This window comes from Chelon labrosus, assembly GCF_963514085.1.
Source record: "Chelon labrosus genome assembly, chromosome: 1".
Taxonomy (NCBI): Eukaryota; Metazoa; Chordata; class Actinopteri; order Mugiliformes; family Mugilidae; genus Chelon; species Chelon labrosus.
The window spans coordinates 20763010-20781594 of record NC_140337.1 but is presented as its reverse complement, the minus strand read 5'-3'; the positions used below and the strand labels follow the sequence as shown (position 1 = coordinate 20781594).

Below are 18585 nucleotides of genomic sequence, written 5' to 3'. Positions count from 1 at the left end.
AATGAGGACAGGCCAAAATGTCCTCACTTTGCCAAATGCCCTCACTCCGATGGTGTAAAACTGATACTGGTCCTCGGGACGATAGCTGCACCAGAGGACACACACAGTCTGTTCATTCTGCCTCAGACAAATCTTTTAACATGTTCCCGCCACATTGTTGCAACATTGTTTTGTTGTTGTGTGTCGCACAGAGCTTAGGTGACGCTGGCATACTAACCACTGGACACATAAGTTCATATTCACCCTTGAAGGTATGTAGGGAGGTTGGAAGTAACCTTTAGAGAGTCCCCAAAAACAGCTGGGTCCTCGGTTGGTCTAGGTCGAGTGTCTGCTCAGTCAACCACTTCCGTCTCAACAACTACTGCAATGACTCAGCGCAAGATTTGATAACACTATTTGTGGTTCCCATTGACTTTGGTACATACAAAGTCAATGGGACATTACATTTCCTCGAGCTCCACCAACACACTTGCACGGTTCCATGTCACGAGGTTGTTACATCCCGATCAACCTTGGCGAGACTTGTGTTTGGTGCTAATTAGCAAATATTAGCATTTTAGCATGCTAAAAAACAAAAGTAACAGGCTAATGTTAGCATTTAGCTTTAGTTTTAGTTTGACCCACAGAGTTGTCAGTTGCTCGTTAAGTTTTAAATATATTACAATCACATAGGTCGTATACCGCTACTGCTGCTACATTAGCATAAGATGCTAAGAGGGAGTTTTACTTTGGATTGCATCATTTTAACACTTGTGTATTCTTCGAGAATGTACTAAACTTACTTTGAGAAAAAGAAAAGAGCCAAGCCGATATCTCAAAATGAAAGGCGTAATTGATTGTAACAGTTGACAAACTGAGAAGAAGTAATCCTTAGTTTAGCTATTCTATCTGATCTTTCTGTCACTGCGAAACCACATACAAACATTTTTTTTCATATTAAACACACAGTAGTCTTATCTCTCATTCAACACCCCTCAGTTTGTTACAGGAAGTTGTAGTAAGGGTGCTGCACGATGGGACAGATATAGTTCTCCAGAGGAGCCGACAGAGCGGCTGGTGGCAGGCTCTATTTACAGACTGCAGGGTACTGAGAGCAGGAAGGGAAACATTTCCCTTTCCCTGGACACGTAGAATGCCACATCAGTGGGGGGGCACCGGCTGCAAACTGAGATTAGCAGCCACAGTTGCTCCTTAGGGAGGGAAGAGGTTGAGGCGGGAGGGAGTAGAGGAGGAATGGGAGATAACGAGAAAGACTGGGAGGCAGGAAGAGAGCGCTTCAGCTAAGTCAAACATGGAAAGATATAGCTGGCCGAAGAAGGAAGGAGATGGGAAACACTATAAGAAAATAACATGCAACTAGAGTACGTCTGCACACAAATGCAGCCGGACAGCACCTTTTCATGAGCGTGAAATAACAGAGGGAAGTAAAGGAGAGGCGTATGTAAATTTCTAACGTCTTGGTGAGACGCAGCAGCTGCCAGAGTACAGTATAATGTTTTATTACGTCCTCAGAACCGAAAAAAAAGTCACGCATCCTGTTCCACATCTGGCACACTCTCGTATCTCACATCTCGACTTTCTGACTTCAAATGAACAGCTCAGAGTGCGAGGCAGAAGGGGCATTGCTGCGGATCCCATGTGCCGTTACGATACGTGCCTCCAGCCTCCCCCAACACAACAATGCATCATTGTGTCAGGCTGTTTTCACTGCTTTGTTTTGAGGCTTCCTGCTCAAACTTCTGTCCTTTTACCAGATGTGAAAGTTTGTTTCATAACAAATACCGGAAGGGTGTGATGGCATGCAAAGCCTATGTGAAATGTGCTGTGTGTATGTGCGTGTCCACACTTTTTTTTTTTTTTTTTGCAAACAGTTTTAGGAGTGAGCTCCAAGACGCAAGTGTGAGGAGTATTTTTTTCACACAGTTTTCGTTCTCCTCTTCAGAGTTTTCCCTCACTCTGTAACAGATATCTCCCTGCCCCAACAACTTCCTTCTCAAGCTCTTGCCGTGTGATTGTGTAAAAGACCAAATATGAGACATCGCCTTTTGCAACACTGCATCGGGGCTCGTCTCTAGCAGCGAACACCCGAACTATTTCTGCCAACCGTCATCTGTTGACTTCAAAGCGTGCCTCGCCTCGGTCAGAGTTCATTTTCTGGTGTTCTGCGACGCTGAAGTCAGGAATCTCACATCCTGTTGTTACACAGTTACACAGTATCACAGTTAAAATTTAAAGCAACAGGCCTTTTGTGAAATACAGTGAAACTAAATATTATCTCATGTCTGTGCAGCAGTCATCAGCTGGTTAGCTTTAAGTAGATTAGCTTGTCAGATTTTATTACATCTCGTCCAGCCATTTACACTTATTACCAGGTTTAAGAAAGCATCACAGTCGTTTGCTTATTTAAAGTTACTTAATAATAAGATGTGCTGCCTTCAGATAGAATTTGTGAGCTTTTGTTTCCTTCGAACGGGATCCACATGAACGGCCGTCTCTTGCGCCACTCGCATCCTTGTAATTGGAAATTTTGACGTTTCTTGAGGTGTATTGCAATTAGTTATATAGATAAGATAAGATAAGATAAGATCCCCATGGGGAAATTAGGGTGTTACAGCAGCAGGAAACAACAGTGCAAGATGCAAAAAGATACAAAAGAATACGGCAAACAAATATGTTATGTACAAAAAATATTTACATATTGCATCAGGTAAAAATTACAGTGGCTAGTCAGAAGTTGAAACAACCAACTTGTTTAGGTTGAGAGTTGAGGTGTTAATTAGGTTAAATATATATAAATATATATAGAAGCTGTTTTGCAGAATTACTGTATGTATGGCAGTGAACTCATCTTTATGCCTGTACATTTCCTACTTTAAGTTACCTGGTCGTTAGCTTGCGTGTTAGCCTTTTTGGCTTGTGGATGCGGAGTTCTCAAGAATTAAATGGCCCCGTTTGAATGCCAAGCATTTCCTGTACAGCACTCATAACCACAAGTTCACAAGTCCTATTTGAAGGCAACCATGAATTGTGAAATCGCTGCTGCCAGGCAACTGCCGATGTAAAAGCCATGGAGGCAAACAGTTTAGCAGGTTGACGAGTGGATAATGCAAGGGCACGACGGAAAGTTAGAAAGTAAGAATATTAAAGGGGAACTACTGTTTTTTACAACCTGGACCTTATTTCTAGCATATAATACGATCGTTTACTCACCCATATAACTTTGGTGTCATTTGCACTCGTTCAGGAGATAATTAGATCAGCGTATATCCATATAGTGGGAGTGACTGGGGCACCGAAACGCAGCCTCTAAATAACACATTATCTGCCGCGAAACTCGTTCATTTCACCAATATTTTGTTATGATATGCCAGTGCTATTCCCCGTTGAGTCCAGAGTTAGCTTTTATCATCATCTGGGGTTTGTAGATTGACCTACAGACCCCGGGTGATGTCTTCTGACCTGGATGATGTCATCTCTGAGCGCCGGGTGCACCCGCGACGGTCGGCCTGTTTACCTGTAATTTGGTACTGCTATGGTTCGTCCACAACCTCAGAATCGGAAAAATATGTAGCAAAAAACTAGCAGTAGCAAATTACAGGTAAACAAGCCGACCGTCGCTGCAGATAATGCGTTATTTAGAGGCTGCGTTTCGGTGCCCCAGTCACTCCCACTATATGGATATACGCTGATCTAATTATCTCCTGAACGAGTGCAAATGACACAGAAGTTATATGGGTGAGTAAAGGATCGTATTTTATGCCAGAAATAAGGTCCAGGCTGTAAAGAAATGTTAGAAAGCCAGCCAGGACCTCTAACAGATAGTGTGTAGCATATTTGTATTAAAACAACTATTCTCTCCACTAGATACCTGGCAACCCGTTTCCAGTGTGCTATACTAAGCTAAGCAGCTGTTGGCTAGCATCCCATTTACCATTGCAGAAAGTTGCAAAAAAGTTCATAAAAAAAGCAGCCAAACAAGGAAGAGCTTCATTGCTGTGTGGCTGAAGAAAAAAAACACCTACTCAAAACTTCCCTCAGCTTAGGGTCACACATAAAGTGTTACAATAGTTTTTCACAAACTCTAGATTTCTAAGTGAAGCCTGTGAAGGCACAAACCATACGTTTTACAGACTGATTTGTTCTTTGCAATGTTGTTAATCTGCTTCATTTCCTCCTGCCTGTCTTGTGTTGTGCTCACCGAGCTATGCAGCGGTTTTTAAACGACAGTCATTCTGAACTTGTTTTTTGTGTGAGAATGCTGGGAGTTTCACATTTACCCAGAACCAACCTCTTCATTACCCCTAAAGGCTTTGGCTAGTTCCTGTTTATGTATTCCTCCCTAAAACAGCTCGCATCCCTGAGCAGACCACAAAACCGTCAGTTTCCTGCAGTCATACATGATTAATGATGCAGGTCGGGTAAAAACAAGATATTACAGACAGCAAACAGAGTGAACGTGGGAACTGATTTGAGGAAAACGATGCACTTTTTGACTACAGGATGCCACAGGCATGTTCAGTTCCCTTTCTGAAACTGAGGCACGCCTAACACCTGCACCGCCAGATTGATGCCTATCAACTGCAACCTCAACTAATCTCCATCACTGTGGATTCATTGTCTTTGGTAATCACTAGCTAACATACAGCAGCGGCAGCGAGTTTCGATCCGCCCTCCCACCAGGCTCATCCACGATTGTGTTTCACCCTGATTTAATTCAATCCACGGTTTGATTTATAGCTCTCCAGGTCTGAAGCGCTCCCTCCTCTCCTACAGAATGTCTCCCAGTCCTCTGCCTCTGCCCCTCTGCATGCCTTTAAAGGAGAGGAGACCATTAACAAGGCTGAGATTTAAAGTGTGCGTGACCTTTCACTGGGGCTGAGGAGGTGGCAGAGGAAAATAAATGCCCACAGAGAAAGCCTAGAGATTACCATTTTCTACACCCGAGTCTGTAGTCTGTAAATTGGCCTAATACACAACAAGAAGTGACATAAGGAGATGTCGCAATTAGATCCTTTATTGTCAGAAAAGTAGAACTACTTCTGTCCTGCCGAGTTAGTGGGAGTCAAACCAGATCTGATTCCAGCTCTGCCTACGCTGCACGTCTTTAACTTCTCTTTTTCTGCTCTTTAAGTCAGACAAGAACAACTCCACAGAAACAGCTCAAAATGAGACTTGAAAATGCAGGTGGCTTCTGCTCTGTGCAGGTAATTGAGTGTGCACACAGCTGACGAAAGGCCACAACAAAGGAAGGCAAAGGACGGGCAAAAAACAAAAGTGCATGGGACTGTTCCCAATCTCAGTGATGGCGAGCGTCCAGAGCATGTGCCCGAGCTGCTTCCATTTGTTTGCTCTCTGTAATTATTTCCTCCTTTGCTTGATTTTCCTCTTGTGTAGCTGGATGCCTGCTACATCCTTCTCCTCTGCTTTAGTTTATTCCTCCCTCTCCTCCTCCTGCCACGTTGTTGTTTGCTCTTGGTCCGTTGGCGTTAAGCAACGGCGTTTCACAATGGAGCCAATTATGGCCGGCTTTCCTGAGAAGTTCCACGTTACACCACTGCAGGTTGAGGCGGAGGAGCAGGCGACCTGAGCTGATGTTAAATATCAAGGGTGGCCGCCAAGTAATTGCACTGCGGCAGCGGGTGGGGGGGAGAAAGGAGGAGTAGAGATGCAGAGGTTTTCTTGTTTTTAAATCTCCTGTGATTGATTTTTCCACTATTTTGCAGTCGCTTTGAATCTTTTTAAAGCGCTACATCTTTCAAGTCAAGCACCACTTCAGTGGTCGGGTGCACGAGATCACAGAGGCCACGGGTGACTTTGAGGTGACTGATGATCAAATAAGCCCGCATGTGATGAATTGGACTTTGGACTATTTTGTGTTATTGACTTGCGCTTTGCTGGAAGATCCATCCGAGTGGACACTACTCATATGACGGCTGCCTCATTTGCATTCTCTTAATCAGACGGTCGTCTGGATCAACAAGTGCACAAAAGCAAGCTTGTACAATATTCAAAACAGGCACCGCTAATCGCCAACACGCAACACCAACCAAATCAGCTGCAGGAAAAGCACCGAGGGGACTTTTCCAGCTCCCACAGGGAGGAAATGTTTTTGCTGCAAAACTGCAGCCGCTAATGCTCTCAAATGTCCAGACGGGCAGCCCGGTTGCAGCTTACAAGTCAAATCCCGCTGCTCTGACGCCAGAACATGATTGGGTGAGGCCCGGGGGCGAAGTAGGCAAAGAAGCCGCTGCAGAGCAATAATCAGCAGCCCCGCACTCAAAGATGCCTCGTAATCCCCGCTGCTCTGAGGGCGGGCGGGTAGAAAATCACCTCGAATCACCACGGCGAAGACAGCTGCAGCCTGTGCAAGCGAGCAGGTAATGAGGGGGTTGAGTGAAGGAAAAAAAAATCAAGGGAGCGAGGTAAATGTGACCTCTCGCTCGTTTAATTCAGCAGCCAAGGATGAATCACGATGCTCTGGGGTGGGATGGGACCTGCCTGCAGTGTTACAGTCAAAGGTGTCCCTTGGCTATTAGGGCAGACCCCTGGCAGCTCTGCATTGTAATTTGATGGTTAGCTCTCAGCTGCAATAGATATACCAAGGTAAAAAGAAACCGATTCAAATTGAGTTTTTTTCTTTGCAACTTAAGCTTTGAACTTTGCGTGACAGCGGACTTTTTTAAACCACGCTCATCGTGCCAGTCAAAGCAGGATAAAGACCCTGCCCCTCCCACAGTCAGATTTTAGAGAGAGGTGTTCCTCCATCCTCCTCTACTCTGCTGCTCTAATGCTCCACCTTTCTGAAACTGACAGTACACAGGCCTGGTTGTTCCCCATTTTTGACAGACTCACAAAACCATGTGTCACGAGTGCAGCTTCAGATCTGACCACCTTAGCCTCCTGTTATGGTTACAGTACCTACAGACTATTAATAACCATAATCCATTACAGCACTCATTCTTCCGTAGAAGTCATTTGGTTGTTTGTGTGCCGGGTCTAATGAGCTCTGTGATGGCACCATCCCCGGCGCTGCTCAACAAGTAGATTAATCTCAAAGTGCTGGACTGTAACTCCCGTCTTCTGCAAGTCTCCCATCTGTTTACAAGGACCTTTTTCTCTGCAGCACAACAACAAAGCGCACAAGCGTTTCATCTAGTGATTCAACATGAAACTATCACCCTGACACTGCAGTTGCTGAAATTGTGCAATAAGACAAGCCCACGCGTGATCTTATTATTGCAAAACCGTAGATTCATAGTACAAGTGCATGCACTGTTCATGTGCATCCATCTATGAGGAGGTGAGAGGACCTCAGACAGGCGACGCTGCGTTTGGCTTCTTGAGATAATAAGAGGCGCAACTTAGAGCCGCCATGCGTAAAAACGTTCCAAAATGAGCCAAAGTGGCATCAGTGTCAAGGTTGTGACACGCGGAGCTGTGACACATTTCCTACCTTTAGAGTTTGAAGGGTCCCATTGCTCTGAGAGGAGAGGCTGCAGTGGTGGCTAACAGTTGTGGAGTGGTGCTCTGAGGCGAGGAGCGTTACATCACCAGCACCACCGAACTCACGGCTGTCTGTTCGGCTACTGAGTGGGAACGCGAGATCCTGCGGCGAGAGGCGGCGGCGGCGGCGGCGGCGGCGGCAACGATCGGAACCAGTGAGAACTCATCAGAGGACGCGCCACTCGAACGCCCGTCTCAGTTCATCCCCCGCGCGAGTCCTCTCCACAGCAACACTCGGAAGCAAGTTGTGGATGCGATGCGCGTCGGCGCAGTCATCTGGTCGCAGCTGGACCGCGTGCCAGCCCCTCTGCTCCTGCTCCTGCTCCTGCTCCTGCTCCAGCTGTGCGCGGCTCGCTGTCACACTGCAGAGCCACAGTCCCGCCTATTGGTAGCATCACAGCAACGCCACGGTCCTGTCCACATGCTCGCGATCAGCTGAACGCACCGCTGCAGACAACCCAGTTAACAGTTCATCACCCTTTCCGCGACACCTCCCTGTCCTATCAGTCAAGATCATGCCTTGTTAGCCTCAAGTCTGCTGATATAGTTTTGTGCTGCCTTCCTCATAAAGTTAAAAAAAACGTGTTTCTGGCGGAATGATAGAAGCAGTGTGCGTCTTTATAAGAGAAAAAGGTGCAGCATGTGAGACTTTTTTAAATAAATTAAAAAATGCAGTATTTTAATACATCTATTTATGTCATATTGCTTCGTTTCTGTTCATGTGTTGGGGTAATAAAATGTTTCCATGTCGAATAAATCTTATATTTTAATGTCATACATTGAACAGACAGTCCAACTACCTGTTGACTGCTGCTTCGGGGCACGGTACCGCCCCTTTCTTTGCGTCACGTGTTGCATTCAGGTCGCGCAGGAGAGAACGAAACACCCCCGCCTGAAAGAACAAACCTCCAAACTCGGTCTAAAAATAGCTCAACAGTCGCTATCCTATCCGCGTGATTAATTTATTTAATTGATTAAAATGTCCTTATAACTACACATCTTCTAGTATTACGTGTTGTTTATGCAATTTGTGCTCTCAAGTCGCAGCTGCTAATGATATTTCCGATAGTTTTTTGAAGGCAGCATGTTATGACCCTCCCCTACCAGGAAGAGGGCAAAGGTAGTTCTCGATGAGTAGCTTTCACTATCGTTTATGACCTATTGTGTTTCATGAATTGTAGGTTTAAACAACAGCGACATTCAGGTAAAGTGAACCATATTTACCTGGCGTTACTGATTAGAAATATCTACTAGTTAGATACAGTTGTGGTAGCCGTGTAGTTGTAGTCTTGTTGTGTTGTACATCCTTGAATTGCTGTGCATTTGTTCATTCATTTTCTATACCCGGTTATTTCTGTTAAGGGTCGCGGGGGTCTGCTGGAGCCTATCCCAGCTGTCATCGGGCGAGAGGCAGGGGTACACCCCGGACAGGTCGCCAGTCCATCGCAGCTGTGCATTTGTAGTTTTTAAATATATAAAAGCACAAACTGTAACGACAACATCAACACAAATTATTGTTTATTTCTCTTCCTTTATGGTGGCTTCAGCTAACCTTAGACTTGAAGTAAATAACCTAAATAACTTTTATATATTTTGTATTAACCTCAGTTGCCTCTAGGGGGAGACATATCGCTTGCGCTGTAGCTTTAAAGTGATCTCAACAGTTGCAGATTAACTGCGCGTCCTGTTTCGACTAATTAATTCAATAGATTTAACTTTCCAAGGACCAGAACCAAAAGTAAATCTTTATGATTTGAGTCAGTATAAGTGATAATGGAAAACGAAACTAACACAAGAATTACAATGAGAGAAACAGCAGAACTGCATTTTTTTTTTTTATTATTATTATTATTTTCACTATTTCATTTGAGATTGAATTAACTCATTCATGTTTTGAAACTTAGAAAAAGGCCTGATGGTGCAATCCTTTCTCAACAGCAGTTTGGTCATTGCATGGGATTCCCCCTGTCTTGAATTACTCAATGTAGAGGACCAGCGGTGAAAAGACCAAGAAAGACAGGCGTACTTTTTTTTTTTTTTTTTTTTTCACCCCAGCCAACACCTATAGCATCTGTTAACCAGAATGGACAGCCAGGAGGTGGGGCGTTTACTGGAAGGGTGCTTCACAGCTGCAAAAGCAGCAGCAGCTCACAAGTCCACTCAGCCGTCTGAAGCACACAGGAAGAACTACTGTCGCTGCAGAGGTCAGACACAAGATGGTGCTATTCGGTCAAATGTTGGAGATGTTTTGGGTTCACACACATAGTTTGTGTAGATAGTGAGTGACAGAGGCATTCTTTCAGGCATGAAAACAACATGTTTTCTTTTGTTTGGCTTTAATTCCTCTGTTCTCATGTGCGTACAAGGGCGTGGAAAGTCAAAAACATTATCAGTTTGCTTTGATATTGACGCAAGTTTTCTGCTTTTGACAACACACAAATTGTTAAAACCCAAATCTTTACGCAGGGAGTGAGTTCTGTTCTTATTATTTTTGTCAGGTTTTGTAGTCAAGACTGAAGTTTACTATGTAAAACCTTTATTTAAAGGCTGACTTCAAGGTATTTTCAGTCCATTAATGTGTGCAGTGGAACCGTTGTGCAACTTATGAAATTCCACTTCTGTTTCCTGCAGACTCGCTGTGTGAGGAACTGGCTTCCTTGCTGCAGGAGGCCATTGAAATGAAGTGGCCCTTTGTGCCAGAGAAGTGGCAGTACAAGCAGTCTGTCAGTGCCAATGACAAGACCAACCTCAGTGATCTCATTAGCAAGAACCTACCTCAACTACTGGTAATAGTATAATAACAATAATAATAATAACAATCACACAACAAACAGAGAGACTTGTGGTGTTGCCAAATGTTCAAAACTGCACAAGCCCCTCCCCGTTATGCATGAGATGTGTTTTGTTGTGCTGCCAGGCTGTACTAGAAGCATCCATCATGGCTCAGGAGGCACGCTCAGCACTGTCCGTGGCCTTCCTAGTGGACCGCTTCCTCTACTGGACCGACGAGTCGAGCCGGCTGCTCAAGATCATCAAGCTGCTCCATAAACAGCACCCTGACACCCCCATAGCCCCCCAGTTGGTCATACGGCAGGCCAGGGTCTATCTTAACTCTGGTACGGCGTGCGGGCATTAGTTTTATGGGCTATGAATGGTGTGACTGGATGAGTAACACTTCATACATCATCCTAATTATTGTTTTGGGAAATTAGTGATTGATGCGAACTCATAGCGGGGAAATTGCACGTGGAAAGGCTTTCATTACTTTGTCATTTTCTCTGCATTTTCATTATAACGGTATTTGATGCTTGGCTTAAAGAGAGATGGATAAATGTGAACATAATTATCATCTGCCCTCAGGTAAACTGCAGAAGGCTGAGTACATCCTGTGCAAACTGATTAACGACAGCGGGACAACAGGTAATCTCCCTTATGTCATTTTAAATGCCTTTAATGCCTACGAACAAAACAGTTGCCTTCACATTTATGTTTGATACACAGGTTGTTGGATATACCAGTGTGAAAGTGACAGTGTTCTTGTGCAGGCTGTAAGCGTTCAAGTGCGTGGAATGATTTTGCAAAAGCTAGGTAAGAGTGTATTTACCAAGTGGAAAGAAAACGGATACTGCTCTGTCACTTTTTTTTTTTTCCTGTGTTTACGGTGTCTGTGCTCTGTTTCAGGCCTGTGGCTACAGGCTGCAGAGCTAATCTGGGCTTCTCTGGTTGTATTTTACTCACTTCCTCAACCTGATAAAAAGGTAGCACAGACTGAACCGCCATACTTTCACAGCAGTTGTCATATTATGACGTCGGGTCTGGTCCGCCCTGTTTAAACACCAATAAACCTATGATAAACTCTGATGTTTATTTTATAGGGCATTGGAACCTCTCTGGGCTTACTAGCCAACATATTGGTATCTATGAATGATGAGGACTTCCATGCTTTTAGGAATAATCCAGACATTGATTTTGTAAGTCCAGCTGAGAAAAAAAAAAAAAAAAAAAAAAAAATATATATATATATATATATATATATATATATATATATATATATATATGTATATTGTTTATTGTTTATTGTTTATTTCTTACACTATTTATGTTTTTAAATTTGATCAGTCTTTACTTGGGGACAGGAGTCACCGTCTTCTTTCAGCAGCCCAGGCGGCTAAGATGGCAGTGGTGTACAGTCAATACACTTCACTCTTTGTGTTGACCAATGTGGTAAGTTGTTCTACTGAAACATATCTGGCACCACTCAAAGTTGCCAGCCACTGACTTAAGTGACTAATCTTGTAGTCACTTAGGTCAGTGGCTCTGGTTGCTTCGGTAACACTCTTCCATATCCCTCACCCAGTGACACAAGCAGAACATAAAAATATTGCTTGGTGTATGGACATAGCTGACTATTCTTTCCACCAAAGGCTAAATTTAAAATTATGTACTGATGCCACTTTCTGTGTCATATTATGTACCGATGTCTCTCTTCCAAGGAGTAGTAGGCGAATCCAACTGCCATTGCATCAATACTTGTCCGAGAAAAGCATTAACAATCAGAAACATGTTAACAATCATCTACCCTGCCTACCTATCAACTACCTGCGCAGATAGTGTTGGTTACATATTGTAGCCCCAGGCTCTACGAGTACAGAGCAGTAATTTTACAGGGGCCCAGTATCTTTAATGAACTACGTATCAAGACTGGGGAAACTCATGAAGAGGGTCAGCTCCATCCTGGGATGTCCTCTGGACTCAGTGGAGCAGGTGGGGGGAGGAGGATGTTGGCCAAGCTGTCAAACATCAAGAACAACCAACTGTATGAGACAGCTAGGACTTTAAGTAGCTCCTTCAGCCAGAGACTGCTGCACCATCAATGCAAGAAGGAGCGTTTCCAGAGGTCTTTTGTCCTATAGCATTTCTTAGCACTGGAGCTGAGATTCTTTCTTGCACTCATCCCTGTATTGCTTCACATCAGTACCTCATGTCCAATAAAGGTTCAAAAAAGGCAACTGGACATGTACCTCCCTCTAAAGTTTTTTGAGAAGACTTGGGGACGGGAGTCACCGTCTTCTTTTTTGAATCCTTATTGGATATACCATGACCTGGATGACTGAGAACCTTCACAGACCTAGTACCTCATGTCATTTTGGTGCAATACTTGGTGCGACTCCAACAGGAGACCTGCGATTAACAATAGTTGGTTAGGTACTTAAACCAGATGCAATATGTAAATATTTTTTGTACCTTAACATATCTACTTTTATATCGTTTCTCTCTTGTCTTGTCTCTCAATATTAAGTATCTGCTCTTGTAGCACATTCCAAAGTATGCAGTCTTCAACAGAATGTCTTTACTGTTTTGAAGATTTGCTTCACCAAAGTTCACCAACTACACACAAAATAATCTCCGCTTTGAAAATTACTTCCGGTTAAAGACTGGTTTGCAGATGTGTGAAAGTACTTATGTAGTTCTTCGACTTGAAAAATCACCGGTAAGGTCCTTCAGTTCTGCTTCTGTGTTTCTTTAGACAGCTCAAGGGACCTGCTTGCTATCGTACAGTTTCTCATTGGAGTGCCCTGCCCCTCAAAGACAGACATTCCTCCTGGAGGCTAAAGAAGCGTTTGCAATTGGCCTGCTCACCAAAGAAGAGGGTGATCTGGTCACCAGCAAGCAGGAGCTTCATACCTTCCTCAAGGCTGCCTATTCCCTCACTGTTGTTCACAAGTGGCTTGGCATTCCTCCAGAGGTTGTGACACAGGCACAGCAAGCATGTCAAAAAGCTTTGGCGAATTTCTACGACTACTGCGATGAGAATACCCAAGACAAAGACAGCCTCTGTACTGAGATCATGCACCTGGTTGCCCAAGTGAAGCATCTGTTGCAAGTGGAGCCTTTTCCTAATTCAGATAAGGGGTCATTTATCCCAGACAGCTACAGAAACATGAAAGACACCTCTGTAAACTTCACTCTGGCAGGGTTCTCAAAGATAATGAAGAGATTTCAGAAGTACCATGCATCACTATACGAGACTATACGAGACTATACAGAAAAGCCGCCCAGCCTATGTTCAACTCTTGGAAGCACAGATAGCCTTGGCTCCTCATGGCAGAACTCCTCCTCAAGTAATTCAGACTCCCCTCAGCCCAGTAGCAGTGACTATGCAGGAAGCATTGATGTTGGACATGGAGCGAATGCAAGCAATCAGAGCTGTCTGACCACTGAGGCTGACGATGACAGGTCAGACAGCATGTCGCAATCTGCAGAAAAAAACAAGAAGCAAAATTTACAGGGTTTGAACCCGAGCCCTAGTTCCCACACGATTCCAATATCCGCAGTACCTGCAACTTCCTCCTCCAGTGGGGATAGCGTTTCAAAGAAGTTTGAAATGATGCAGGCTGATATAGACACAGAGAACAGCGACGAGGAATGGATGACTGATGTTGTTGGTGTGGGACAAAAACTTGATGTAGGAGCAGTGGAATCTTTATCCCAGCTATCTCTTAAAACATCCTGTAGCTCTCTTAGTGATTCTCTTAGTTTCAGTTCCCAATCATCATGGGAGAAAATCCCAGCCGACCTGAGCTCCTCCACAAATGGAAAACCACAGCTGAGTAGCCGATCAAAAGCAGGAACTGGCCCACTCAGCCCTTCCTGGGAAGAACAGTGTGCCGACACAGAAACGTCCTCAGAGAGTTCCTTTGAGATGCTGGAGGAGAATCAAAGTGGACACCAACACAATAACGTGACTAATACAGAAAATGGGAGCGTTCCCCAGAGGAAGAACCCCTTGTGCCACAGCTGCCTAAACCACAGCACAGTATCTGAAGTGGACCCCGCGAGACAGTTTTTATTGTCACAGCAGGACTACCAAGCTCTCCTGGCCGGAGTTTGCCATGAATGTCTGCTGAGGAGGTTGCACAGTGACAAGGCGAATTTCAACCTCAAGAAATACAGAACTTCCCACAGTAAGTTTGCATTTTCTTTAGTATATTCTTTAAGTCTCAGTAGTAGAATGGCTGTAGGGATTCCAGTCTCTTTAAAATAAGTTTAGGATTTGACATTCATGATCATCAGAGGATGAAGCCTACTGTCTTTGATACTTCCCACAGTTTCATGTGGCAAATATTGTCCTTTTAGTGGCACCATTAATTCAGATATTTTCTATGTAGAAAGCCTTGCAAGATGAATAAAACATCACAACTATCGACTTATACCTGCGTTTTATCTCTGCTAGGTGCTCTTCATTTAAAGTTCTCCAAGGCCACGGGGCTGTGGACAGCCTGGGAGACGTGCGTTTACATCGGAGAGCCAATGGGGATGCAGGGCATCCAGAAAACAGCAATATGGGTGCAGTTTTTACACCAGGAGGAGAGGTTAAGCAGGTATGCAGCTGCGCGGTGTAAGGATTAGCCTAAATATGATCACCTCACGTCTCATTTTGTCCGTTATCCGTGTCCTCAGTTACGTCGGGAAAGATTACCTAGAACCAAGGGGGATCCAGTTTCACCTGAAAGATGTGGAGGGGCAGATGACAGCCCAGTACTATGTGACTGAATTCAACAAGATCCTCTTCGACAAAGAAGTCATGGCTCAGATCTTCTTCATTCCCTCAGAGGCACTGTTGGTGAGGCACTGTTTGTGACCGTGACAAGCCATACATGAAATAGATGTGTAGGAGTTAATTTAGAGGGAGGTAAAAATGGCGCATATTGCATTCAAATTAATATTTGTTCATTCACAGTTTCGAGTATAAACACATAACGTAAGCTATATATTCATTGTGAAGAACTAACAGAACATTTTAAATCACCATTTTCAATCTCTTGATGAGATAAATAAGCAATGGGATTACTGAAACTGAGTTGCATACGTATTTGTGAATAGATTTTGGAGGGAGACCAGATTGTGGCCTGTGTGACGGTGGAGCCCTTCATGCTGGGAAAATTTGTCAAACTGACCAACAACACGATAAAGAAGGACATGAGTCTTCAGGCTACAGAATATGGGCTCGCCTTTGGACACTTCACCTACCTGCTTTCCAATGGCCAGGAAGTTGTCGTAGACTTGCAAGGTACGAGCTAAACTTACTTATGTGCGATGAATTTCCAAAGTCGAGTGTGCGTGGAAAAGATTGGCCTTTTTTTTTTCTTTTTTTTTTACAGGATGGGTGACAGCCAACGGCAAAGGCTTAACCTACCTGACTGCCCCCCAGATTCACTCCACCAGGATCCCCGAAGGGCGCTCTAACTTCGCTGACAGGGGGCTCAGTTACTTTGTGAAAGAGCAACATGGACCGGAGTGCAACGAGATTTGCAAGCTGCTCAAACTGCCTCCACTGACCACACATCCACACGTTGTTCCTCAGAAGAGTTGTTGAATTGTTGTGTAAGAGTTTTATGTTGACAAGAAACAATGTGATAAAACCATAGACTGTATATAAATATGGACAACACTTCCACACTTCCTCGCATTGGCCAAACTCACACTATTTTCCCAGGGATGTCACCAGATATGTTCTGCCTCCACCAGTCCCATGGGACCGCTTTACGGAGCGGTTGGCATGGCAGCTGTTAGTTGCCATTGTTTCACGTCCTGTTTCTATTCCGTCAAATAACTAACTAAAACCAAACTTATCCAAAAAATTGACACTTGAACATGCATCAACATTAAATTAACTACCTAAAATGATAGAAACCATCCTTGGGAAAAAAAAAAAAAGTCCCATCCACTAACACGGAGTGGAGCTTATGACCTATACTGCAGCCAGACACCAGGGGGAGCTCAACTTTCTTTGCCTTCACTTTTGAGGAGCTGTTCTGTCCATCTTTTATACAGTCTCTGGTTAAAACTGAACACGTGACTTAAAAGGCTATGAAAACAAAATATCTGCACTAACTATTTAACTAGAGTACATTCATATTACAAATCATAAACTACATGCACAGACAGTGAACAGGCATAACATTATGACCACCTTCCTAATATTGTGTAGGTCTCCCTTGTTGCCTCCAAAACAGTTGTGACTCATCAGAGAATGGACATGGACCTTCTGAGGGTGTCCTGTGGTGTCTGGTAACAGGATGTTGTTAGTGGGGGGGGGGGGGGGGGGGGTCTTTGGGTCCTATGGGTTGAGGGGACGGGCCTCTGTGGATCATCCCACAGATACTTGATCAGTTTTGCTGTTCTTCATGATTTTTTTTAGTTGTTCCCAAAGCGTTTTTGTGTGTGTGTGTATCTGAGTCAGGCTGCATCCTGCTGGGGATGGCTGCTGCCATCAAGGAGTGTCATTGCTATGGGGTGAGGGTGCCTGGTCTGGTCTCGGTTGGTGCTACATGTCTAAGTAACATCCACATGAATGAATGCCAGGTCCACAAGATGGTCAATTTACTTCTCCTGTCAGCGGTTTTAATGTTGTGGCTGATCGGTGGCGTGGTTTAATTCTTAAAGTATCAAACAAAAATGAAAAAACGTTGTGCGGATGATGCCTTGATAGTCTGAATGCCTGACAGATCAACACTGAAACATGTTTATGTTTTTTTTTATTTCCTCTGTGTTTGACCATTTAGTTAATGTTACATGTGAATTTATGGAAAACTGAAGCTGAACTATGCATTTTAATAGTCTCCCCTGTCATAACTAGACCAACGAGAGACTGCATATAAAATGATAAATGGCTCTGATAACATTTCGTTAAATCACAATCATCTCTAAAAGCGTATGTTTCAGTAGCTTCGTGTGTCGTCTGAAAGCCACTGGAGGCCGTTTTGAATGAAATCTACCTGTCAACATGGTGTTTTCATTCTAAACTTTGTACTGGAAACCATATTGAGCTTTGCATATTTGTTAAATGTACAAATGCGACGCCAACGTTAAACGAATCAGGTTTATGTGCTCACATGTCATCTCACAATGAAACAGTAGGTAATGGAGTCATATGACTGCAGTCACACACCTCCGCAGTCACATGACAGTGATGTCACGAGATGTGACCACCAACACAACAATATATTATATTATTTGTATTATTTCATTATATATAATCTTAAAATACAAAAACGTAACAAGAACAGAGAAAAAATAAGCTAAATAAATGAATTACAGTACATAAACACCAATGTAAATTGCACAAATCCCTCATCACAGGATCTAATAACCATGCTTGAAAAATCCCTGAAGAAAGCTAAAATAAAAATAAATAAATAAATAAAAAACTACATGAAAAAGATTCCGGCTGTAAACTATTTCATATTTTACATACGAGTTTTGTTTTGCATCATCCTAATACCGTCTGAACCGTTCCAGTTATGATAACACACCAGTTTTGTACATAGAGAAACAGCAGATAATTAAAATAATCTGAATCCAGTGCTCAGACTGTATCAGATTTTTCAACCTGGGTTTTTCACCCAGTTTACAACTGGCGTTAACATTAACAACAGGTGTGAAGTGCAATCTAAAACTTGACTTTTCTAGCCTTCTTTGATGCAAGATCATCAATTACATCATCATACGAAATCTGTTTACTGTTTATTTAAGAAAGGGACAGTGCAATTTCACAGAACACATGATTACACATGGTTAAAAAAGCCAGAATTAGCCAGAAGGCTAGTTTTCATCTGAAGTCCCCTGGCCATGATGTAAAAAAGGCAATAAGAAGCATACAATATAATACAAAATACATATACAAACACTGACTGTACAATTAAGAAAAAATACAACATGACATTTTATCATAGCATCAAAACATCACAGCATCACAACAGGCTTACCTTTTAGTGTTGGCAGCTGTAGGTGTTGATAAGCCACATTTTCAATTTTGTTCAATCTGTTGTGCAACTGTATAATTGATGCTGATGATGGCAAGTCCAGAGAGATGCTCATGTGGTTGCCTATGGGTGAAATTAGTTGCATGGCATGATGCCTTAATCCTAATAGTTGCTAGTTCAGCAAAACTAAAAACCAAATACAGTCTTCTGTGGCTAATAGCAACATATTAGCAAGAGGCTAATAAATAGCCTACAGCTGAGCCTACCGTCACTCACGTCACTCATAGAAATCTGCATACCTTTATCTTTTGCCCGT

The 18585-nt window shown here is 43.4% G+C and overlaps 2 protein-coding genes across 5 annotated transcripts in view; one reads left to right on the top strand and one right to left on the bottom strand.

The window, feature by feature from the left end:
- Positions 1 to 7890, bottom strand: part of LOC311488298 (RAS guanyl-releasing protein 2-like) — a 41323-nt gene extending 33433 nt beyond the window's left edge. For all 4 annotated transcript variants that reach the window (XM_084544921.1, XM_084544922.1, XM_084544923.1 and 1 more), the window contains exon 1: positions 7454 to 7890. The gene's annotated coding sequence lies outside the window, so the exon portion shown is untranslated. The remainder of the gene's footprint in view (positions 1 to 7453) is intronic.
- Positions 7891 to 9284: 1394 nt separating this feature from the next.
- On the top strand, positions 9285 to 16465 carry LOC311510036 (alpha-protein kinase 1-like). Its single transcript, XM_084574961.1, has 13 exons — positions 9285 to 9707; positions 10135 to 10289; positions 10421 to 10619; positions 10864 to 10923; positions 11005 to 11091; positions 11185 to 11261; positions 11379 to 11474; positions 11623 to 11727; positions 13031 to 14468; positions 14738 to 14885; positions 14965 to 15127; positions 15388 to 15574; positions 15666 to 16465. Exons 1-13 carry the CDS (start codon positions 9587 to 9589, stop codon positions 15878 to 15880), a joined length of 3051 nt encoding a protein of 1016 aa, XP_084431087.1. The 5' UTR covers positions 9285 to 9586; the 3' UTR covers positions 15881 to 16465.
- The last annotated feature ends 2120 nt before the right edge of the window (positions 16466 to 18585 follow it).

Excerpts from the sequence above, each read along its gene's own strand:
- LOC311510036 (XM_084574961.1), top strand. The coding sequence starts at position 9,587 with ATGGACAGCCAGGAGGTGGGGCGTTTACTGGAAGGGTGCTTCACAGCT. Across the intron at positions 9,708-10,134 it reads GAACTACTGTCGCTGCAGAG|ACTCGCTGTGTGAGGAACTG; the intron begins GTCAGACACAAG and ends TGTTTCCTGCAG. Across the intron at positions 10,620-10,863 it reads CAGGGTCTATCTTAACTCTG|GTAAACTGCAGAAGGCTGAG; the intron begins GTACGGCGTGCG and ends ATCTGCCCTCAG.